The sequence below is a fragment of the Mus pahari genome, chromosome 19 (genome assembly GCF_900095145.1).
Source record: "Mus pahari chromosome 19, PAHARI_EIJ_v1.1, whole genome shotgun sequence".
NCBI lineage: Eukaryota > Metazoa > Chordata > Mammalia > Rodentia > Muridae > Mus > Mus pahari.
The window spans coordinates 27,210,625-27,235,840 of NC_034608.1; the positions used below are offsets into that span (position 1 = coordinate 27,210,625).

General features: G+C 40.7%; 1 protein-coding gene across 2 annotated transcripts; it reads right to left on the bottom strand.

Moving 5' to 3' along the window:
* Positions 1-2,571: 2,571 nt before the first annotated feature.
* Arglu1 (arginine and glutamate rich 1) lies at positions 2,572-25,216 on the bottom strand. Of its 2 annotated transcripts, XM_029531837.1 has the most exons (5): positions 24,851-25,037; positions 24,662-24,796; positions 18,844-19,069; positions 16,479-16,562; positions 3,155-3,410 (listed from the first exon to the last, which is right to left on the bottom strand). In XM_029531837.1, the coding sequence occupies exons 1-5, from the start codon at positions 25,000-25,002 to the stop codon at positions 3,246-3,248; spliced, it is 762 nt and encodes a 253-aa protein (XP_029387697.1). In that variant the 5' UTR covers positions 25,003-25,037; the 3' UTR covers positions 3,155-3,245. The 2 variants fall into 2 exon arrangements, with proteins under 2 accessions (XP_021074812.1, XP_029387697.1); XM_021219153.1 differs by having other exon boundaries at positions 2,572-3,410; positions 24,662-25,216.

Genomic DNA, 25,216 nt, shown 5'->3' on the forward strand with positions numbered 1-25,216 from the left:
ATAGGGAACTTTCGGGAATGCATTTGAAATGTAAATGAATATCTAAGAAAAAAATAATAAAAAAAAAGAAGCTGCTGTGTCATCAACATGCACTGCTCTTTTATTTACTGGTTTCAAAACTTAAGTATGAAAAATACAATCATTTCCACATCCTCCTATCAATAATCTGAGGACTGGAGGAGCCATGTTCTTTTCAAATAGTGCTTGTCAATCCAACAATGCCTGGAGTATAAAAGCTGCACCTCGACATATTTCGCAGAGCACTCTAATACAAAGCGAACTAAACAAGCCCTGGGGACTGCTCTAACAGATAGGGCTGAGGGGCTCTCACCACACTGGAACCCTCTAGACTCTGGCTTGCTCTGCTGCTGTTCAAAAACCACTTACAAATGGCGACTGGCTACAAATGTATGTATGGTGCTATGCACTAGCCAGTTCAAACCTACATTATGGTGACAGCCTCCTTCACCAGGACAACTCAATTCTAAAACCATCAACATAAACTTCACAGATGGTAAGGTAAAAGGCTTACTGCTGGGGAACACCCATCTCCATGCCTCCCCTTTAAACCCAATAGCAAGTATTTACAATACTTTTGGAGCAGGTGATAGTCCCATCTTCGGCATCTCTCGTGGCCAATAATGCAAAGTATACTGAAGGCTCTAGGTGAAAAGCAACTGAACTGAAGACAACTGTAATACCAGAAGCTTGACCTAATAGCAGAATGGGAAATGTTCAATAACAAACTGAGGATCCTAAATAAAGCATGATTCACAGACATTAAGTGAAATGGTACTAGAATCTGTGTTTATCTTACTTAAATGTATGAGAAATATAAAGCCACTGATTTATAGTACTACTATATTGAAGAAAAGTGGCCACACACAGGCAGGCGGACACACAAGCAGATATGCAAGCACCCACGCACATAAGCTAGAGACATATACCAGTACAATTAACTGACCAGGTCATTATTAAGAACAGCAACAAGCTCATTTACTACATCCTAAGTGAAACTAAAGTCTTCGTGTAGGGTTCCCTTCCCCTATTTGAAGCATTAAAGAGTCCTCACACCAAGCTAATTTAAAGGTTTAGTTTATACAGTTGAGGTTTCTGCAAACTCCACAATATTAATGGCAATAACTACAAATTTTAAATACTATAATAAAAATAAACAGTCAATGATTCTATAATGCATCAAGAATTTCAAGTAACTCAAGAAAACAAAACTGAATTAAAGGCATATTTATATTTAGTAAGTTAGGGAACATCTGAACTGCTAAGAAAGTGGGAAAGATTAGCTTTTATAGTATGTATACAAAAGCAATGGAACAAATGAAGAAACAAGCTACTACATTAGAAGTAAAAGGTGGGTGCATATTATTGACAATGACATCTTTCCTGTACCTGGCACACAGACAGTAATCAGTTACTAAGCACAAGAACAATCCAGTATATCTTGGAGTCTCCAACAGCAGACACTCCATCACCTAGCAACTGTGATTTCTTTTCACACGTGGCAGAAGAAACTGAGTGACAGGGTAAAGGCACGAAAAGGCTGATCTCAAGTATCTGGAGCCCCGGCTACTCTTCAGATAGTGCTTAGAACACCAGCAGAGCAAAAGCAACTTTTAAATAACATGCCCAAACCTTGAATGTGCAACTGAGAGCAACAATGACTCTGAACTGAAGTAATAATCAGGAAATAATTTGAGTTATGTTCTGGTAAATGAAGCAGACGTGTAAATTAAAAGTACTAAGGTATCCTGTTCACTAAAACCTTCACACTATATATACCTCATGGCCACTTAAAATTTTATCTTTAAAGATATTTAAAATGATTTCATTCTTATTTACCACAGTGAAGAGTTAAAACTAAAGCAACAGCAGTTTCCAAAGCATGCAAACACAAAATAATCCACCAATTATTCATCTCAAGCAACATTTTCAATGAAAAGGATGATCTGTCCCGGGGACCTTGTTCTTCACTATGCCATGCCTATGCACCTCAGATAGCATTTCATAGCCTTTCCTTGAGTGTTCTAACACTAGTAAACTTCAGCAAATAAAGAGATTCAATGAGGCAGACCCTACTGGGTTATATGTAAGTTTCCACGTGCAAAAATACCCAAAACAAGCCCAAGCCCCCAAAACTAGTAAATTTAAATGGCTTTATCACCCCGCCCAACATGCTAGGGTGAAGACTATTTTAGTCATTTTGAATGTACAAAGCCAAGTTCCAGCTGATGGTCTACCTTCTCTGAAAGTAACAATATTCTGTAGTTTTAAAACATACTTTCTAGTGTTTATTAAGTATAATTTGTATAATTTCTACAATAGAGGCACAGGTTTAGTATTTTCCAAAGATAATACTTGATGTTATAATTCTTTTATCAGCATAGTGTCTGTAAAAATAGCCAGTAAGTACTAACTCACAAGTATATGTGATGTAGAAACCCTGTGAAAAGTATAAACCGGAGAGAATATTATAGTACAGCTCTAAGGCTTCTAAAAGTAAACCACCCTTCAGACTTAACAGAACTTTAAAAAAAAAAAAATTGCTTAAACATATGAATTTAAGACTTTACTTTATTCAGCAAAATCATGTATTTACAGTGGGGAATGCTGGTTTGATTTTGTCAATGAAAGAAACAAAGTCCGACAGAGCCAATACTGCACTGCAGGTTACGTCTGTAGCAGGTGACCGACTGTTTCCTTACCTGTTGTCAGGAACTTCAAGAGCCACAGCATCACAAGGACACTGCTCTAACAACACACCACAGGTCCAGTAAAACCCTGGGGATTTTGCAATGCAATTACCAACTTTTTCTTTTTTTATAAATGCATAAAAAAACAAAAAGTCAGCAAAACCAGCATTATGACGTAGTAAACAGAGTATAACTCCGAAGTCAGTGGTCAGTGAACACCTTACCAGACCAGCTAGTCACCAAGTGACCTGCTCTTCAGCAGACCCAACCAGTACAGAATCCCAACAGGTGCAAAATACACCACTTCTAGAAGACAGCAATGATCTGATAAGGACTTGACTTAATGGAGGAAAAGAGGGAAAAATAAAGGGATTGCAGAGCATAGCCCCTATTAGAACAAGCTAACTTTCCAGATTTTCCAAATTAAAAAAAAAAAAAAGAAAAAAAAAGAAAACAAAACCAAAAAAACCACTTCAACATGAAGCTACAATACGAAGTTTTTTCATTTTTCTTTGCAAAAAGTTCAGAGTTTGCCATTCAATCCTGGGTTTTTAGTGAGAAGGACAGTTTTGGCCTGGACTTCCCCTTGCCCAGGATAATTTTTTGTTCTTCTTTTTGTTGACGCTGTCGTTCTTGTTCTAGTTTCATCCTTTCCTCATGAATCTTTCTTTGCTCTTCAACAATTCTCAACTGTTCTTCGGCCTGAAAGTAAAAAACGAGATCCATCAGTCCTGTCTCTCGGTATCTTTCAACTACCAGGTAATAACCTACAAATCTATCTATCTAAACATACAGAAACCAGTAGAGGAACAATAATTAAGGAAAGAATTATTTAATTAATCCTACATATTTTCTCTCAGTTATAAAAAATATATTTTATAGACTTCATGCCTTGATCACAAACTTGATTCTGTCTTGATGTACCATCTAAAGTCATAACACAGACTTAGTCTCAGATACGGTATCTACTCAATTACTGTATTTATAATTAGACACATACAAGAACTGTAGTTAAAAATTCCCACTATAGTTCTATATTATTAAGTCAACAGTAACCAAGAATTTAGCCAGGCAGTGGTGGATCTCTGAGTTCAAGGCCAGTTGGTCTACAGAGAGTTCCAGGACAGCCAGAGCTACACAGAAAAACCCTGTCTGTAAGAATAAAGTGAATTGTTCTAAGACCCAAGCTGATTATAAAACGCTATCTAATTTCAAGTCTGCTGCAGTTAACAAACAGTGCCTTCGATCTCAAGCAGCTGAGTTACCACTGCACGGCTCTTTACACAATTCCCTTCATCACCATGAGAAGACAAGCGGCTCTCACGACTCTCCCACTAAACCTTCCAAAGAACCCTCCCATCTCCTTGATTCTTGTGGGTCTAACTTTGCCCCTTCTCCTAAAGGACATCAGGCATCACTTAGCTGGTGACTCTGGGTATTACAGTAGGAATGACACCCAAAGGGTAGAGGACAGGGACAGTGCCATGACAGCCTGCACAACATTCAGCATCCCTCCCTTAACTTCAACAGTGTCATTAGAAAGATAGGCTGTTTTAACTCTTGAATATCTCCATCAGTTACCAGCACATGCTCCCATTTTTTCCCATCTGACATGGACCTAAAGCATGCACTGTCCTTTGAGCCTTTCCATTTCCTTTCAAAGTTACCTTTGCAGCCATTGCTTCTGCCTTATTTCACTTGAAGCTGTTTTTTAAGATGGTAACAAACAATAAATCCAGTGATTTCCCATTATTTGATTACAACCTTCTGTCCCCTCAAGTCTACTATCTTCATCCACACGGTGCCATACAAATCAGTACCATTGTCCGATTATCATCACTCCTCTGGCCTCACAATACTATTTTTTTTTTTCTAGTAAAATGCAATGTAGCTAGAGGCCTTTGGCAATGGATGGAAATGATTATTACTGTTATGGAACACAAAATGTGAGATAATGTCCTGTGGGCACCAAAATGACAGTAGTGTTGTAGTGTGGGCCTGTAAGCGTAGCTAACAAGAGGAAAATGGGAGGAACTTAGTAGCCTCAGGTGGGCCAGATAAAAACTCTTGAGCAATGATGGCCACTGCATTCTCTGCCCTCCTTCTAGGCAACTATTAAAGTAGCCCAGTAAACCATGTACCAAAGAGATCCAAAACTCCATGGCCTTAATATTCTTTGAGGGTCAAGTTCTTTTCTCTCCATTTTCTAATTTTTAAGATCACATTTATGTATTTATTTAGAACATAGAGGAATACCACACATGGCTGATGAAGTCAGAAGACAACTTACAGGAGACAGTTTTTTCTTTCCATCACAAGGTTCTGAACATCAAACTCAGGCCATCAGGCTTGAAAGCAAGCACCTTTACCCAGTTTCTGGCCACTTCTTTTCATTTACTTGAGAGAGGGTCTCAAACTGTAGCCTAGGCTGACCTCAAACTCATGGTAATGTCATGAAAGTACTGTGGTAATTCCTAGGCTTTGACCTGCCCTGATGTCCCCTGAAAGAATCCATCAGCTGGCTTCTGACCAAGCTGCTCACTCTTCTTTACTCTGGCTTTGAGGGTCTTTTCACCTCCATTGTCACCACACTACTTAAAGGGTATACATTTTCTCTTCACCTAAATGCTGAGACTGTTCACCCCGTACACCGTACGGAGAGACCCCTTTGCCTTCAAATCCCCAGTGATCTCTTTGGGAAAAAAAAAAAAAAAGAATACAGCTGAACTTCCAAAATGACTATGCTCTGTTAAGTGCCACTAAAACCCTACCTACACCAAGAAAGCCATCCGAGTCACTATCTTCCCTAGATTTACCAATGATCACGTCACAGAGAGAATGATGTATCTGGGGCTAGAGAGATGGATCTGTGATGAAGCCATTGATGAGGACTACAATTCAGATTCTCATAAACCACACATAAATGCCAAACAGGTGTGGCAGCAACACCTGCAACAAGCTGCCTAGCTGCAAACTCCCAGCTCATCAGGCTAAGAAGACATCCATGTTAACCTCAGACCTAAAACCTTCATGCTAACTATCCATCTCAAATAAATCACCTATCTGGGTGCCAGTGCTAGAGAGTGAGCCAAGGTGTATGTAGTAAAGGCTTCTCCGCCCATTTGTGTACTTGGGAAACCTTCGGCAAGTTAAACACCCACTCAATCCTACCTCAGTTGAGCCTACAAAACCATTAGGATCTTGTGAGTCGAAAAGAACAGTGTTATTCCATGAAAACCCTTTAAAATCACACATACAATTTTCGATGCCATCAATGTGCAACTGATATGCTGACTGACTGAAGAGCTGCTAGATTCAAAGCTACTTCATTAAAATTTACTCAACTATTTCAGTTTCTGGAATTTTTCATAAACATATCTGTAAACGTGAAAAATTTATAAATATTGAATGTATACAAGCTAGGTCAGACTTGATGCTGTCCTCAATGACTTCTTCACTCTGCTTTTGGGACCCACTCTCAATGGCCTGGTTAGGCCTGAAAGACGAGGCTATCATGGCAAGTTAATCAGCCCAAGGGTATTTCCTTGTTCCCACCTACCCAGGCTGAGATTACAAGCTTGAGCTGAAGGACACATGTGCTGGGATCACATCTGGATCTTCACACTTACACAGCAAGCTCTATTCTGACTGAGCTATGTTCCTAGGGCCACAGATTCATAATTTTACACTTAATTGTATAGTTTGGAAAGAAAACAATCAAGGCTAAAAAAAAACATATAAAACACCTGTAAAACAATATTGAACATTTATGAAAAAACAAAACAGGGATGATAATGGTGGCTAGAGAGATGGCTCAGCAGTTAAGAGCGGTGACTACTTTTCCAGAGACCCAGGTTCAATTCTCAGTACCTATAATAGCCTACAACCACCTGTAACTCTAGTCCCAGAGAATCTAAAGGTCTCTTCTGTTCTCCGTGGACACTGAACCTATATGGGTGCATAGACACACATTCAGGGAACACTCACAAACGTAAATAATTATTTAAAAGCAAAAATAAATAAAATAAAATAAAATAAAACAGAACTAGGGAGACTGTTCTAGGGGTAAAGTGCTTGCTGTGCAAATATGAGAATGTGAGCTCAGCTCTCCAGCACCTGTGTAAGAAGTTGGGTTGAGTTACTGTTCCACATCTAGTGCTGTAGGAGTGGAGCTAGGAAGATCTCTGCAGATCACTGGGCAGTCATAGTCTACCTGAAATGATTAGCATCAGGTTCTTAAGAGAGCTTATCTCAGGGTGACAGGAAAGGCTCAGGTACTCAGTATCTACTTCTGGTTTACTCCTGTGTGTCCACGTATGTGCCCTCTTGCACACACACTTAGAAACACTCTCACACACTCTCATTTTTGTCTTATTTTTGTGTTATCAGGGGAGAATAAAACCATGATATATTTATATATGCTTGAACATGCATTTCAAGAATTCTGGAAAAACAAGTCACAACTTGAAAGTCTACTCTGAAGGTGGACAAGTAAGGTTTAGTCAGAGGAACTTAACTTTGCTTAATAACAAACCAAAAAACACGACTTTAAATGTGATCACATTACATGAGCAAAAATTCAGTAGCAAAAATTTTGCTTTAGCAAATCATACTGCAATGAGCTCTGGACTCAGCTTCAATTAGTCCAGAGTATAAGATGCCCTTATGAACTACTGTACAAGGAGGACTGCCACATCAGGATAACCTAGCAATAGGATTAATCTCCATCACTAAAAACAGTCAATTAGAAGCCTTTCCTTTTCAGTGAATTAACACATAAGCTATGTAGGCAATTGCCCTGCGCCCATGCATTCACATTTCTTAATGCTAGCTTCACATTCCTTGACAAATAATCTTCAAGCACAAGTTTGGCAAGCTCACCTTCTTTACTACCAGGCTGGCTCTCCAATGAGGGAAAGTTAGTTTGCTATCTCGTCTATCTGTGAGCCTCACCAATACCTTACCTGCTATGTATTTTCCTAAGCCCTGACTTCCTCTAATTAACTTCCCAACCCAGCCACATAACTTGTTTTCTCCCCTGCTTGTTCCCTGTGTGACGAATTATTTTGAATGGGGAAGAAAAGAGCACAATACCCACCTTATCCACAAAGGATTATTTAGTGGACATCTGTGAGGCCAAGGTTAGTGTCCACTACATTGCAGTCATTAGGATCGCTGTTTATAGCCAGTATGCCTAGAACTCTGCATACCACTGCCTTAAAGTGACTGGTAAAAAGAAGTCACAAAACTGAAAGTATCTTAGTGTAAGTCCTGGTTGTTCCTCCCAGCATCTTCTGTACCACCTAGTTTATCAGAGCCTATACCTACACAACATAATTAGCATTCTCTTTCCTGGACTCTCTAAACTCTGTAACAATCTAAAGGAAGAAATACTTTTTATTCGTAGTGATTAAAGGAACAAGGGAAAGAATTGAAGATTGCCTTCTAGACAGTCACCATGCCTTCTAGATTGTAAGCCCTCTAAGGCACAAAACATGATTGGCTCTGCCATTTGTACTTCTAATTCCTGTGTTTATTTTCCTCCCTGGAACATGTGCACTAATGTAAATCTCATTTTTGGCAGGAGAATGTTTAAAAAGAAATTAGTACCACACATGGAAAGACACATCCAGCCTTTAGGTGGTCAGGACAAGTAGATCTTGGATTCAAGGTCACCTTCAACTATAAGACCCTTTCTCAAAACATACAAACTAAAACTGTTTAAAATGTGCTGGTCAAACCTTTATACACTTTTCAGGTGGTATGGGGTGCCAAACCTGTACATAGGCTAAGACACAAGCACCCCAGTTATGCTGACCCTCATCTTCCTGAGGACAATGTTCCCACCTCCTCTAGAGCATTACTCATACCATCTAAAAGAGAATGCATGCTCACTGCCTCTACAACCTTTACTCCTCAAATCAGTTTGAAACGCCAACTCTAGATATTTCAGGGTACTTTGTATTGCCTAGAATGACGTTTAAGTGTGGGATTTGGGGACAGTCTCACAGCTTCAAGACCCTGCTCTGTAACACTGACAAGAAAAATGATGTCTTCAGTGTTTTCTTTTGACTTTATGTGCTAACATTTCACATTAAGGACTGGAGAGACAGCTCCGTAGTGAAGAGCACTTGTGTGTTACTCTTGCAGAGGACCCAGGTTCAAATCCCAGTGACCACAGGGTAGTTCCTGGAATCTAAATAAAACCCTCTGCTGACCCCAGACACCAAGCAAACACGTGGTGCACACATATACATGCATATAGAAGAAAGTGAATAAATCAAATAAACATTAAAATTTTAAAAATATTTCACATTTAAGAAAAAAACCCTCTGTACTATATATAGATGTCTCTTTTCATCTTCTGCATCCCAAATTCTTTATCTTGGGGAAACTTTTTTGTGTATATTGTTATTCATTTCCTTCTAAATGCTTGCAAGTTTTCTCCAAGGCCTAGAGCCCCCCGGCACAATCATATTCAGAAGGTCTTCCCCCATCTTGTTCCCTCTAGGCCCTACTTGGCAGGTCTGACCAGTTTATCAATTCTCTCTAAAGCATCTAGCTGCTACTCAGTGGACATAAGACCATCTTCTCACTTTATTTCTCTTCAAGTCAATCTATGCTATGTCAACACATGCACCAAGATCTAAACATCTTTTTATACTGTGTTTCCAAATACATTAACAGAAGGATAATTAGTGTTTTCTTCCCTGATTTCTTAGTCACTTCATTTTATATTAAATTATACATCTGGCATCATCTCCTGAGGAGTGTGCACAGCACTATTACTCTAAACTATTACCTACTCTAAAATGTCTAAAGTAACATTTAGCCTATATATATATGCTTATAACCTTAAAGGCGCCCTCTTTCCAGTTGTGCGATTTTTCTGTGTCTACTGTATACAAAAATTGTTTAAAAGACAAAAATCACAGTCTGTACTATTTAAAGTATGGGATGCGAGCAGAGGGTCCTCAGCCAGCATCTTTGGAGCAAGGTCAACTCTCCAGCCTCTGGCCAGAGTAAGAATCTGTTCCACCCCAACCCTAACCTTTAAGGCCGCTATCATCAAATCTCTGTTCACCTTCCCATGAACATCCCCTGTCCCTTTTCAGTCTTACCTAGCTGATTTTCCTGTTAATTAATCTCCTCAGAAACTAAGTGTTCTAGGCCCCTCCCGCAGCTATACTAGAACAATGAAGATGGAGTAAATGTAAAAAAGGATTTTATTTCTCAGTTTCAGGTCAGTATTCAAGATGCTGGCTATTCAGTGAGGAGCCTGTGACTACATCACAATTCATGACAAATCAGCACTAAGAAAGTAAAATGGATCCACAGCCTCAAGACCTAAGTACTTCACAAAGTGTACCTTCAAGACCAAAGTAAATTGCACTTTATAAAGTGCTTCAGTGAAAACAAGCATTCAAACAACAGCAGTCACCGGACATACTGGGACCCCCTCCCTACCAATGCTTTCTAGATAATCTTCATTCCTGAGCATCACTGAGATGGTCTGGGACCTATGCAATGCATGGAAAAAGCTGTCTAGATGCAAAACCTTTCTAGAGTAAGTTCTTTGCAAAAAGCAGTATTTTGTATTTTGTGTTTGACTTGCAGGCATTGTGTGTGTACCAAAAGTATTTGATACTCACAGAGGTCAGAGAAGGTAGTGGATCCCCTAAAACTGCAATTACAGAGAACTTTAAATGGCCAGGAATCGAACCTAGATCCTCTTCAGGTGCAAAATCTACTCTTGTCCACTGAGAAGGTTGGTTGCCATCGAACCTTCTGTGATCATCTTTTGCAATCAGGGTAACCCAAGACTCTCCTAAATAACCAAATGTGCTAGTTTCTTTTAAAGTTATTTTATTCTTCGGCCTCTTTTTTGTTTTGTCCTATGGGGCTGAGAAGCCTGACCTACACTTGGTTTAGAATCCCTGTGAGTTCTACCTTTCACACAGCAGTAGGACACAACTTAGCTAGCTAGCTAAGGACCAGTCTTCCCTCCAGTTTCAAATAACACATTTTAAACACTTCTGAACACTAAAGAAGCACCTGTAATAATCCACATTTCTAGTCTTAAAAAAACAGCAACAACTATGTACTTCCTATTATGTGCCTCAAAATCTTCCAGTTTCTGAACAATTCCGAAAGAAGCTCAAAGCAAAGCTTTATTCTGGAGTCTAAGTCAGCATGTGTCTTAGTTAGGGGCTTTCTGCTGTGAACAGACACCATGACCAAGGACAACATTTACAGGAAGAGCTGAGAATTCTGGATCTTTTCCAAGGGCAAACAGGAGAAATGGTCTTCCAGGCAGATAGGACTAGGGTATTAAAGCCCACGACTACAGTGAAGCACCTACTCCAACAAGGCTATACATACCTCCTACTAGTGCCACTCCCTGGGTCAAGCATATACATTCCACTCCCTGGCCCCCATGAGTCTATGGAGGTCATACCTACTCATAGCATAATAAAAAATAGATTTAGTCCAACTTCCAAAGCCCCCATAGTCTATAGAAGTCTCAACAATGTTAAAGATCCAAAGTTCAAGGTCTCTTCTAAGAGTTACCCAGTAACAATAAACTGTAATCCCCAAAGCAAGACAGGAGGAAACCAGTTAGGCAAAAACTGCATCTCCATGGTTGCTGCCAAAGCGGTTCTTAGATCTCCAACTCCTTTTTCATCTTTGTTGATGGCAACACTTCTTTCTCCTGGGCTGGTTCTACTCCCTGTTAGCAGCTTTCCTCAGCAGATAGTCCATGGTTCTGGAATCTCAAATTCCTTGGTGTCTCCAAGGCAATTTCAATGTTACAGCTTCTTGTTCCAGTATCTGGAATCCACACATGATCTTCTGGGCTCCTCCAAAGGGCTGTCGTCCCTTCTCCAGCCCTGCCCTCTGTAGCATGCTAAGCTCAGGTTGATCCACTCCACTACTGCTGCTGTTCTTAGTGATCATCCTATGGTACTGGCATTTCCAAGACACTGGGGGCTTCTGCTGCAACTAGGCTTCACTAATAGCCTCTCATAGGTTCCCCATATGGTGTCAAGCCTCAATTTCTTTGCATGGGGACTTCAGTTCTGGGCTATCAACTGCAACTGAGATGCACCTTCACCAAAAGCCTTCCAGGGCCTCTCAAGAGTGCCAAGCCTCAGCTGTTCTTCATGATGCCTTCATGCCTTCAAAACTAGTTAACGCCTGGGTCATTCTTACACATTACCAAGTACAGCTGCAGCATAAGGTAAAAACCTTGGCTATCTCTGGAACATAGCTTCTTTGTGCTCTAAGAAAATACTTCCCAGAAGATTTCACCTCAGTGATGCTGGTCATCCCTTTATCATCACTAATCTCTTAGTTCCATCTAACCAGCATCAATTGTCCCAGTAGTCACTTCCAGTCTTGAATCTAAAGCCAGAGCCACACGGCCAAAGCTGCTGAGCTCTGCTGCTTGCTGGAGTTAGAACATGGCTCCTTTGATCTATTACATTATCACCAGCTTTCTGTTTTCCAGCTCTTTCACTGACTAAGCTTGGCTATCCTGGAACTTTCTCTGTAGTTTTCCCTTGAACTCAAAAGATCTGCATGCCTGTCTCTTAAAGCACTGGGATTAAAGGTGTGGCCCACTAGACCTGTACTTGAAGTTTTTCTTCACCTAGAGCTTGCTCTGCCCAGGCTAGCCTTGAACTCAGAGATCTGCTTGGCTTTGCCTCTTGAGATTATAAAGGTTTGTACTACCATACCTGGACCTAAACTTAGCTGGGTGGGACCTTACCCCAAGGTCACCACTCCCATAATTCAATTTAATATCCTTGAACACAGGATTTAGCTCCATGTCACTTCCTGGTGCCCCACCGTATTTTTTTAATATTTTTTTCCCTCTCTCAACTTGCTACACAGGTAAAAACACTGAAATCTCACTCTGCTCTGTCCTTACTTCAGCTTCTCTGATTTATGTCATGAGAAAATCTCCTTCTACCTTACTCTTAAAAGAACACATGTGATGATATACAAGAAATAATTGAGAATTCTAATCACACCAGCGAAAAGCACTCCTTATTTTTTTGACCACATAAAGCAACATCCAAACATTCTTTCTAAGAACCAGGTATATTAATTTCTCAGTCTACTATCACATATATTCAGAAATAAAACAAAACAACAACAAAATCCTTTTTTCCCTTAGAAGTCTTTTCAGAGTTATCACTGCAAAGTGAACAATAATTTATACTTAAGTATGTACATCTTTTAGACTTCCAAACATGGGATTTTTAACGTCTCACACAGTGATAAACTCACAAGGGTAAATAACCTGTTTCAGTATTAAAAATATCTGTCAACGTGTACTTTGCACTGATTTCAAACCTTGAAGAACACGCACCTACTCAAAATTCATTATACTAATGACTCCTAGCTACAGTGATCCAGAGATGGCTCAGATCAATGTCTACACTGCATAAATACTAGACAGGCATAGGCAGATGCTGTGATTCTTTCTGGTAACCAGTCAGAATACATCCCTCTCCACAGCAACATCTAACTCTGCTGGTAGCATGCTTGTAACACTGCACACAGGAGTTCAAGTCCAGCCTGGGATACTGAGATCCATCCAAAAAGAGAAAACTAGAACATAAAAATCTGCTTCCTTAGCACAATACCTTACATCTGGAGAAAACATTAAAAAAACAAAAAAATACCTTTTTAATGCTTCTTTAAAAAAAGTAAATTGGGCTGGAGAGAATGCTCAGTGTGGCTGCACAGCACTAGGGTCAGAGCACACATTTCTGTCAATGGCAAAGTGGGCCCTGGTGGTATGCATTCATCTCAATTTTGTGGGCTCAAACTGAGGGTGAGGGTAGAGACAGGCAGATCCCAAGAGCTTTCTTTACCCAGCCAATCTGCTAAACTGATTAAGCTCCAGGTTCTATAAAAGCCCACCTCAAACAAACTAACCACAGAAAACTGCAAGTGACGGGAAAACGAGCAGCACAACCCCGGGCCTCCTCCACCAGGCACGCGCATTCAAACACAGACAGGAAACTAAAATTCTGGATCAGTAACTCAAATTATTTTAAGACAGTCGGTTGTCAATTCAAGGTCAAAAACTAGGAGTGTACCTGCTCAATGAAGCCAGCTCACATTTGGATTTTGGGATTTTACAATCAAATATGTATGTTAGTTACCTGTTTTGTTTTTTAAATGGAGAAACCCGTGAGAAAGCAAAGCACAGACTAAGTTAACAGTCTTTCACAAATTCCACCTGACTAAATCTAAAATATCCCCTTTACTCCTCACTGAACTCCATATTTAACTGTTACCACAGGAATGCCTACTATAAGTTAACCAAAAGGATGACTTAAATGTACTTCCCTTGCTAACTATCTTTACACAGCTATAAAAATGAAACACATTACTTATAAAAAAAAAAAAAAAGAGCATAAACTGGAGAAAAGATGTAAATTATACTTGGAAATACCAATGAAAGCAACACATTGGCTCATCTTTCTGTGTTCTAAAAGGTATGAATATGCTTTTTGTGAGCTAATGTCCAATTATAATACAGATTGTAGCTGGCTACTTTGTACATTATGTCTTTCCTGTTTAGAAAAGTCTGAAAAACAAGCCTTATTTGATTGGACATCTTTCACTCTTAAGAAAAAGTACTGTATGCAAATGCAGTTTCATATGAGTAAATTTTACAAAATACATTTCTGGAAGCAGAATTTAAGGTTTGTAGTATATACCTATGTATCTAAGCATTTCTGAACCTTGCATATTCCCATCTAAACCCACAGGATCTCCATGTAACTGCTTCCATTACTCTATCAACACAGAGTATTTCCTAAAGAATAAAAAAAACTTAGCCAAGTGGTGGGTAACAGCACATGCCTTTATTCCCAGTATTTTGGAGGCAGAGGCCAGAGAATCTCTGAGTTCAAAGCCAGCCTGGTCTACAGAGCAGATTCAAGGACAGCCAGAGTCACACAGAGAATCCCTGTCTGAAAGGGGAGAAAACAAAACAAAACAAAACAAAACAAAACAAAACAAAGCAAGCAAGCAAGAAAGCAAACAAACAAAAAACAAAAAAACTCCTAATTTGGAATTGGACCTTGGCAAGGGAAAAAAGATTTCTTTTCTACAGATGTTAAAATTTTCTAGAAATTACAGTAGTTAATTTATCACGTCATATGTAAATAATTATGCGAATGTTTCTGCGTTATCAGGAAGCTGGTCTCTTCATTCTCACAATTGGTTATTCTTTCAGAACTGCTAAGTACCAGGTCCACTGTCTCCTCTGGCCTGCTTCTTGTTCTCACACACACTTCTTGGCATGCATCAGGCTGGCTAACCCACCACCTTTCTGTAACTATTCTCAGAGACTCCAACGCTAGTCCCTAACTTACCTCACTCAATGTCTTGACTACTTTACTTCTTTACCTTATGTTCCTTCTATCCAAGGTCTAACTCAAAAAAGATATCTCTTGGGAAGTTTCTAGACAGAACCCCACCACAATTAGGTCAATTATATCCTATTATCTATACCATTTAAACATTCCTGTATTGTTAACTTTTCTTAAAATCAGCTGTCTCCTCAATGAATTATGTTACATGATTTACAAGAACATAATTCCTTATCTTCTTTCCAGTAACTTTTGTCAACAAAGATTTTAGTGAATGGTTACCTCAGCTAGAATGGTTCCTACTTCTTGTTTTCTACAGTGTATAAACAACCATATTCATTACAAATTCCAGCAGGTACAGCTGCTTTTTCAGCTAGGCAAGCACCATAGTTGATGTAGCTGGGAAATTCTGTGTGTATGCAATGACCTACTGCTTCTCCTTCTCTTTCTCAAGTCCTTAATTTGACAGTCTCAGTGCCTTGTAACAGACATCCCACAAAGCACACACAGGGACTATCTATATTCAAAGAGCTTTAACTTGCACCTGACCTCATCTTCATGTACAATTCACCTGTGACTCTCTCATGAAGGACATTTCACTTTCTACAAACAAAATTTTCTTCACCAGCCATTTCTAAGAAGCCCAACATTATTGCAGTGGCCATAAATGAGTTATATCCAAAGTTTTTTTTTAATCAAAGTCACTAGAAGTCCAGGTATTCTTCAACTGAATTTTACTGTCAATCTCATCAGAATGTTGTCACTCTCTACAATCTATCAGCAGACATCTAGAACTGTGCACATCAACCCACAAATAGGAAAAAAGGCATTAGAGGGTTTACAGAAACGACCATGAACAGGCTTTAAAAAAATGAAAAAGCCAGTAGCTTTTCCTCTAGACTGTGGTCACCAATCTCTAGACACACACACACACACACACACACACACACACACACACACACACACACACACAATCTAACAACAATAACAACAACAAAACTTGAGAAAACATATTCTTCATATGGGTAAACTGGTAACTCTTATGGGTAGACCCACACCAAGGTGAGGACTATCTAGGCCATTCACAAGCAAAACCTAAAGCAGCTCCTTTTACCATGTCCTCATAGAAATAGTTCACAATAATATTTCTCTTCTGAAGTACCAGAAATGTTAATGTTAGGACTGAGACGTGAACATAGAGTAGTATATCTCCTCCAGGAAATGTTTTAAAGCACTGAAAATGTTCTAATTGTCTCCAAAACTCAACCTCAAGATTCTTCAAGTAGTCCTCAGAACTTCCTCAACTTCGTCTAATGACTCAGCACAAATCCACTCAATCTGGAAGACCGCCTCCCAAATGCACAGCACTCACCAGTTTGGCCTGTGCTTCTGCGATTTTCCGGTTATTTTCTTCTAATATCCGCTCCAGTTCCTCACGCTTTGCTCTCTCTTCCTCCTAAAGGGGAGGACATGTTACGATGTTAGAAAAATAAAGTGTTTACCTCTACAGCAAATATTTACTAATCTTCCTCTCAACTCTGTTGATCTGACTTACAGGGCAGCTTTACAGCTACCTTTCTGTCTGACAAATGATATACTGTGCGGCCACTAAAAAATTGGTTTCTAACACTAGATTTAAATCATCCCTCCCAGTCCAAAACAGCAACCAACTAAACCCTCCCTAGTAGTCTCCGGGCAATTATTACTAATACTTTAATATCACACAAATCAACAAGGACAACTACAAAACTGGATAGTATTTACCAAATTAAAAATATATATAAAATATAAATAAAGTGAATATTTGTCTCACCAATTATGGATACCTACGTATTCTTTACCTATACTCCTTTAATCAGCATTAAAAGTTGAGTATTTACTGTCTTGTCCAGTGTCCTGCAGAGTGTGCTCCTCGGCTGCCATACGCGCCAGCTTCCTCTTTAAAATGATTTGTACTGTTAGCTTGGCAATACCTGCATCAGCAGCTCAACCATTTATAAAGAAACAACATACAAGGAAGGCTGAGCTGAGGAATGCAGATGTTTATGGTAAGAAGGAACAAAAAATGTAATTCATCATTCCTAAGGCAAACAATTAATAAGAAAAATACATTTACTGTTAGTGAAAAATACAAATGGTAATCCATACTAAGGACTGCTTCCATGGGGCATGGACTTAACATCAGATGTTGACAATCACTAAAGGCAGCTTATACTGTTCATCTACAATCTGCACTCAAGTTCAGGAATCCAGGGGATGCACAGTCAGGAAATAAAATTCTGTCATTTTTTTTTTCTTGGAGAATTTAATGAAGTTTTATAATGCAAGCTATATGAAGATTGCTTGATGGTTTGGGCAGTGTTCAGATCACAGCAGACATACTCAAATGATTTTAGTATTTGGAAAGACTGTCAGAGGATTGTGTCCGTGTTAAAAAAAAAATGTTAATATGAAACAAAAAGCAAATGAAGAGAAAAAAATCTTGCTATGATTAATAACTCGCTACAAGATAGCACAATTACTCCAAAAATATCTCCATTATTAAGGGCATTGATACAAATAAAAATACCATACACTGAATTTTAGTCTGTGAAACCAACTACAGACAGGTCTATGTAGTTAAGACAGGACAAGGGAAATGCACTGTACAAGCAAAGCTTACTAGAAAGCAGAGATTTAACACAATGTCAACTTGTCCACAGTAACGCCAGGATGAAAAATGACAGTAAGTCATGTGTTTAAGCCGAATATCCACAAATTTATGTTCAAGAAAACATTAACTACAGATTCCCTGTGTCACACAAATGGGATCTGTGTGTTTATTAACAAACTGTGAATGGACACTCAGGGCTGGGAAGCGATTAGCCCTGAGTGCTTCTGTGACTTTCGCCACACTTTATGATCCTGGAGTAATCAGTGCAAACAAGCCATATAGCTTCAGTAGCAAATTACTGTCTCACAGAAAGACATTTTCAACTTCTGCTCCAGCTGCTGATAAAACAAATCATGTGTTTAGCTTGACTCCAGACAAGGACAACCTGTTCCTTCAAAACTCTCTAGAGAAAAAAAGGAGTTGTTAGTAGGTACTTTAAAAAAATAAAAATAAATAAAAAAGATGAACAATCTGGACATTTTTCCTTAAAAGATTCCTTGAAACACATTAGGAGAATGGAGGGCCTTATAATCAGAATGCTAGAATTAGTCCACTGAGTTGAAAGGATTGAGGGAGGGGATGAAGGATAACAGAAGGAAAAAAGAATAGTAAGAGAAAACCTATGTATCAAAAGCAGGTGCTGTCACTCAATGCCAGGCCCTGCTCTCTGTAATCTGCCTGAAGGCAGAAGCCTCTCACAGTCTAGGTAGCAGAGTGAGAACAGAGAAGACAATGCAACCGCGGGTGGATCTTTAGCCTTTTCCCTTTACCACTCCCTGGTTCCCCCTACCCTCCCAAAAAAAGAATGTAGTCCTGCAGCCATGGCAAAAGTTTCAAACACTTCTCAAATACGTAAGCCAGTTCCATCGGATCAAAAATATCCTTGAATAAGTTTTAAGAAAGTAACTTTTAAGTACCAGTCAGCACTTCTGGCTAAAAAATTATCTTTCGCAGCCATGTAAGTTTAGATGAGAAAGGAATTAGATAGTCGCATTCCATCTCGTTCTGGACTGAGCAGGAGGCACACCTGACACTGAAAGTTTTGCCATGGACTGTCTCTACTTTCCAAACGACCGAGCGTTACCTCTCTAGCTTTTTGTGCTGCAAGCTCAGCTTGTCTCTGTCGCTCGAGTTCTTCGAGCAACTGCTTTTCCATGATGCGTTTGGCTTCTTCAACCCTTCGGAGAACTTCTCGCTCAATTTCATCCTTCCTTTTCTCCAATTCTTCTTCTACCCTTTTTGCTACCAATTCTTCCACTCTTCGTGCTGTTTCTTCCTCAATGAGTTTTTCTTCTATTTCCTGCTGCCGACTAGCAAATAAAAGTAGAAAAGACAACTTAGTATTTTAAAGAACCTAAGAATTAGAAAACTAACTTTAAGCCTACTACTAAACTTGAGTCTCATTTCTTATATCCTTAATAATTACATAGCTTATTTACACATCACACTTTAAAAAACAAAACAAAACAAAAAAAACTGCAACCAGAACAACAGCAATACAGAAATTCAAATGAAGATAAAAATTTGGGGGGGGTTGTAAGGAGGCAGGGTCCGCACATTTTAAATCTAGAAAAGCCAGTTAGCATAAAAAAAAGAATCTAAATCATTAGATTTATTTAGGAACAGTAAATCTGAAACAGCAATCTGCTTCTGCTAGAGTCCATGATACACTTAAGTCACTCTATCCGCGGTTGAGCTGCAGGAAGAGGCATTCGCTTTCCCTGCTCCTTATGTGAAGAGCAAACAGAGAGACTACCAAGTTAGCAGCTGAGCCCTTTACTCTGGGTGCTGAACTTCTAAGCCGGTTGTGCCTTTTCCCTTCTAGAGGTCAAAATAGAAAGGTAAAATATTATCAAAGCTAAATAAAGTATATTACTATTCTCATTATTTTAATCCCACTGACACAGTGTGCTTATTGACTGGAAATAAAATTTTCTTTAAAACATCTACCAAAGGACTATCATGGAAAAATTGCACATTTTGATAGTCACTGGTCTCATACATCTATTTTGAGGTTGGTAGGAGGAAAAACCTGAAATGACCTTCCATTTTTATTTTATCAGATGTTGAATGATAATATTTTGGATGTTAATGCCACACTGATCTTTTAAATATAGCTACTAGAAAGTATTAAGACATACATTTTGATCACACCGTTTCTACCTAGCAGTGGGCTAAGCAGTATTATGTGCAGAATGAACAAATTCAAAGGTTCTAAAACGAAAAGGCCAATTTATTGATACTTTTCCCGAAATTATCAAATTAACAAAATAATAACTTACAACTTTTACCTTTAGAATCTATTTGACATACATATGTATGAGAGTCATTCAACTGATGTAAGACGTTGTAGTCTCATGTGACCATTAAACACTCCGATATATTTCAACTCAATTCCTACCCCAGGGCTTAACCCATCATTTCAGTTTCTACACTTATCCCTCTAAGAGGGACACAGATAGGACAGTAAGTCTGGTTTTCCTCAAGGTCTTAGTTATTTCCAACACCGTGAGGACTTATCTGTAACTTTAATATCTCCTTCCCAACTACAATTTTCCAACGTGTATGAAAGCGTAAGGTTTAACACATCCCTCCTTTTTAACTTCCTATCAAATAAAGAAATAATGAGAATAAGCCTTTTGTCAAGCCACTTGGTAAGAAACAGCAGATATCCTCTAAAATGACAAACTACCCATGAGAAACAAAGACAATGAACACATATCTCAATTTAATAGCAATCTTAAAGAGTTGTTTTCCTGTCTACTGAAAAGGGAAAGGAAAGATAAAATAAGCTATCAACTTTAGACTGTATTTTGGGCCACATAAGGATAACAAAGATTACTATGTACATGCAAACTTTTCAGTTACTTCTATAAAATCATGATGCTAAATGTAGTAAAGCCTAAGGAACTCAGCTTTGTATCTTCAAAAACTCTACTCTTGGTTATCAGGGTGAGGTGGGACAGAGTGCTAAGCAGCTTCCATCAAGACTGGGATGACAGAGATAGGCTAGGGGAGGGAGGGAGGGAAGTAAAGGCCTAGGAGAGCTCATCAGCAGAACAGGAGACTCTCAGTCACTTTACCAGGTACTTGGTAAAAGTGCAAAAGACCCTTTTTTGGGTCAAGCAGTCAAGCCACCCCTAAGCAATACAGCAAGAGACAGCAGTGCCATCCACAGATTTGGCTGATATGATGAGTCAAACCCATTCAACTTTTTACTTACAGCAAGAGTCAAAGCAGCTTTACCTGTCAGCTAGGGAAGTCTTTATTCCCAGTAATCACACCAGAAGGCAGGTGACAGGTAATGAGATGCTAAACTAAGCTGTCAGATCTAACTGTAGCTCAGAGGTTTTAGTCTAAAGCACTGCAGGACGGGAACTGGCTGCCCCCTTTTTCCAACAGGGCTGCTGGTCTGTCTCCCTTTGTTCCTGGGGGAACTGTAAGGCATCCCAGCATGCCTCCAATAACCTTATTTATGCACCCTAAATGAGGAGTGGGCAAGGTCCAGGCTTCTCAACACTGCCACAAGCCTCACAGAACATAATTTTGGTTGTTATTCTCAATAAGACTAAAATGGCATCTTCAGGATTCAGAGATAATTATCAAATCTTTTTCTAGAGTTGTGGCAAAAAAGTTAGTTTGTATTATCTTACTCCCTTTCTACATAAAACTCAGAAAACCAACAGGCACACAGACAACCAATTTAAGCACTAGTGCATCATCTTCACTGAGGCCAAAGTTAACAGGGAACCAACAATAACACCACCATTAGCCTAACCCTCCCATTAAACCAACAAACAAACGGTCTTCAAAAGGGAGCTAAAGCACTCTGGTCCTGATCACAGAAAGACTCAGATTCTCTGAAGCCTCTCCTCAGAAGCTGCTGCCCTCAGTGCCACAGTGCCCTGCTCTCTGGCTCCTTGGGAAGGGGGAGGGAGGTTGTTCAATTTGTCTTTCTCTAATCTTTGTCTCATCTATGGAGGCCAGTGCTTTGCTAAGAATCTCCTAGGACAAGTTACTGAATCAAGATCAAGGTTTATCAAGTGGCACTAGGTCCTCATTGTATTTCAAAGATGGTAATTGATTAAATAAACCAAACCAAGGGTGGCACAGTTCTTTGATAATGCTAAGTGAGGGCACAGTTTGCTATGTAGAAACTGATGCTATATTTTAAGACATCCTTAAAACAAGGAAACTCAGTTCTTGGAACCTCTAGGAGAGCTTAGTAATTACTAGTAAACACTAATTACTTCATACCTAACAAGGTACTAAACACTTGGCCACTTAGTGTTTATGTAGCATGCCATTATTTAAAACTCCTGTTTTTGAGGTAAGTTATAGTCACTCTACTGATGGGCTTAAATCTTTTGTACCCAGCAGTTTCTCCGGGGAAAAGGTGAGGCAAGGATGGGAAGAGAACCAGGCGGCTTGGTACTTGCTCTACCACTGTCTTAAAAGCTCTAAGCTCGGCTGGTTGTGGTGGCCAATGATGATTTGCTACAGGTTATTCGTTATCTTTTTTCAGCAGTTAGCACAACTTAAAAGAATATGTAAGAAATGTTAATATTGGTATAGTACATGGATGGGAGATCACGATACTTGGCTGAGACCCAAGGGCAAGAAGATCTGATTCAATTTTGAGCCATATGAATTAGCTCCTCAAAAATGTGAATAAATGTAAAAGCCCACCTTTTAATTATGTTATTGAATTATTTTAATGAACTAAGATTATAATTACTGGATTTCTTCTTGAATTATTCAGCAAACTGTGCCTGGAAGCATGGTCAGTTATACTCAGTAACACTCACTGACTCACTCTCACGAAAAGAACTAAGTACTTGATAGCATCTCCAATCTTCAAATAAAATGGACTCCATTTCACAGACAAACTCAGATGATTTATTTAAGGTCTTGGAATTATACTAGTCTCCAATTATCAAAACATTTGTCTTCATCTAACCCCAGACTCCATGAAAACATCCCAGGCACTCTCAGACTGTTAGTGTCACTTTGTTCCACCCTGGGCTTTTTTTTACTGCAAATCTACATTCCCTGATGGTTCTTCAATCCTTCTTCTCTTTATATAGTCCCCATGGCACTCTATCTATTCCCCAGGTTTTATCAACACAGTAAATAAAGCCGTGTCACCTTAGTTAGCTAAGCTCTTTTTTATATACAGAGCCTAGGTGTGCCAAGGGCAGACTCCTGCTTTTCCCTCTCAACTACACTGCTTGATAGTCTGGTCTCATTTAAGGCGACAGAAGGCAAAGAACAGTTGCAGTACTAACACTATAAACCTGACAGCTAACTCCAGTGCTGTGCCTGTATCCCACACTCAACCGGATGGACCTTAAACATTTGTTCAGTAAAGTCAGCTCCTTTACCACTCTAACAGCTGATCTTGACGACTCCCCTACTTACCTTCCTTCCATTTTTTGTTCTCTCAGGGATTCGGGAGACAGCTTACTCCTTTGGTGCACATATACCCTACAGGCCTGACAGCCTCACCAGCTCCTACCCTCCAGTCCTGGTGGGATAATCCAGCAGAATTTACGGCTCTATTATTACCAACCATCTGAGCTAGATCACAATGTCAGAAGGAGCTAATTAATCATCTTTCTATCAACTGGTCCTGGCATTTCTACCATTGCTCCTGGCACTTATTAAAGGCTCAGTAAACTAGCTGAATGAACTAGCCAACAAATATTTGTAAGCAAACTACTTCCCCTCACTCCCAAGGCATCATCTCCACTGTCTTTTTCAGTGTATTCTCTGAAAAACATTAAGACTACACTGGAGTAGCATCTAATGGATATGCACAATTTAGTATTAGCATTGGCTGCCAGCCCTGTCCCTTTCCCTTCTCAATGCTAATGGCATGGTTCAACACAGCTCTATCTATGTTTCATCATTTCATCCTATGCTGTCCATGTGCAGTGTGGTGATTCCTTTGTTTTCACGTGGAGAACTGTCTCAACTGTCACAAACAACTATTTCTATGTTCTACTAGGCTGCAGGCTTGTTCCAGACCCTAACAGGAGTCTATGTGTCCAAGGTGTACTGAGAAACAATCTGGCAACAGTACAAGCTGAGACTCCAGTTCCACTGCAGTGTTTAGCTGTGTTACCTCCTTCTAGGGACATACAGAAAACCTGCCTACAACAAAAATCTGCCTTCTATTTTTTTGCAGAAAATAGAAACCCCTACACAAGTCATACACACAAACTACCTAGTTCCTGCTTCATAACCACTTATCCGAGTCTTCAGTTAAGAACTCCGGAAACGATGGTTGGCTTAAAAGAGAACACATATGCTTAGTATTACTGCTCCACGTGGCTGGGGGGGGGGGGTGAGCACATCTTTTTAAAAAAGTGCTTCATATCGTACAAGTTCACTCTGGTTGGGTCATCAACATCTACTTTCACATCGAAAGCCGCCTCACTCAAAACCACGTGATCTTTCCCCAAATTTCAAGTCCAGTCCCCTGACGGGTGACCGGTTTTGCCCTAAGTGAAAATTTCGGTTAAGAGCACTCTGAAAAACTAGAAGCATTTAGGCGGGCAAACAGCATGGATCAAGCATGCTCGCTAGAGGGGCTGAGGCCACGACAAAAAGGAGAGGGGACGGAGAGGCACCCCGGGTGTCCGCTGCAAGTTTGTGCATCTGTCTTTGTACGACCGTACGAAAGGGGGTTCAGAAAGGGCCCACACGCTCAAGCCGGGCGCGCCCCGGGACGGACCCCCGCACAGGTGCCCTCCGCTCCAACGCCCCGGGCCCGGGGATCCGCGGCCCCGCCAACCTCCCGCCTCGCGCCCTCAACTCCGACTTCCGGGCCGGCGCTCCCGCCCCACCGGGCCCCCCGCGAGCGCGCGCCCCCGCGCCTCCAGCCGCGCGCCCCTCACATTTTTCGCTGCCGCTCGAACTCCGCCTTCTTCTCCTCCTCCTCCCGTTTCTGCTTCTCGTCCAGGCTGCTGCGCTTGCTCACCGTGCGCCCGAAGATGTCGATGCGGTCGGGCGGGGACGAGGCGCGCTCCCGCTCGCGCCGGGACGCCGCCGCGTTGGTGGAGCGCGAGCGGGAGCGCGACTCCCGCCGCCGGTTCCGTTTGCTCTCCCGGGACTTGGAGCGCTTCCGCACCCGCTCCTTGTCCCGCGAGCGCGAGCGCGAGCGGCTGCGCTTCTTGTTGTGCTTGGAGCTCTTGGTGTGCTTAGAGCGGGACGAGCTCCGGCTCCGCGACCGGCCCATCCTCGCGCCGCGCGGCGCCCGCCGCCTGTCGCCCGCTGCCCGCCGCAGGCCGCCCCCTCGCCGCCGGGAAGCGCGGCCCCCCGCCCGCGGACCCTCCGCCTCGCCCCAAGCGCACCCGCCACGCACACGGCCGCCTCCGCCGCGAAGGCCTAGCAGGCCCGGCCCGGAGTCCCTAAGATGGCAGCTGTGGCAGCACCGGCCGCCCTTCCCACAA

Bases quoted from the DNA above. Each gene is read 5' to 3' on its own strand.
- Arglu1 (XM_021219153.1), bottom strand. From the start codon at position 25,002: ATGGGCCGGTCGCGGAGCCGGAGCTCGTCCCGCTCTAAGCACACCAAG. The intron at 16,563-18,843 runs GTAACGCTCGGT...CCTCCCCTTTAG, and splicing joins CAGCACAAAAAGCTAGAGAG to GAGGAAGAGAGAGCAAAGCG. The intron at 3,411-16,478 runs GTGAGTGCTGTG...TTTTACTTTCAG, and splicing joins CAGAAGCACAGGCCAAACTG to GCCGAAGAACAGTTGAGAAT.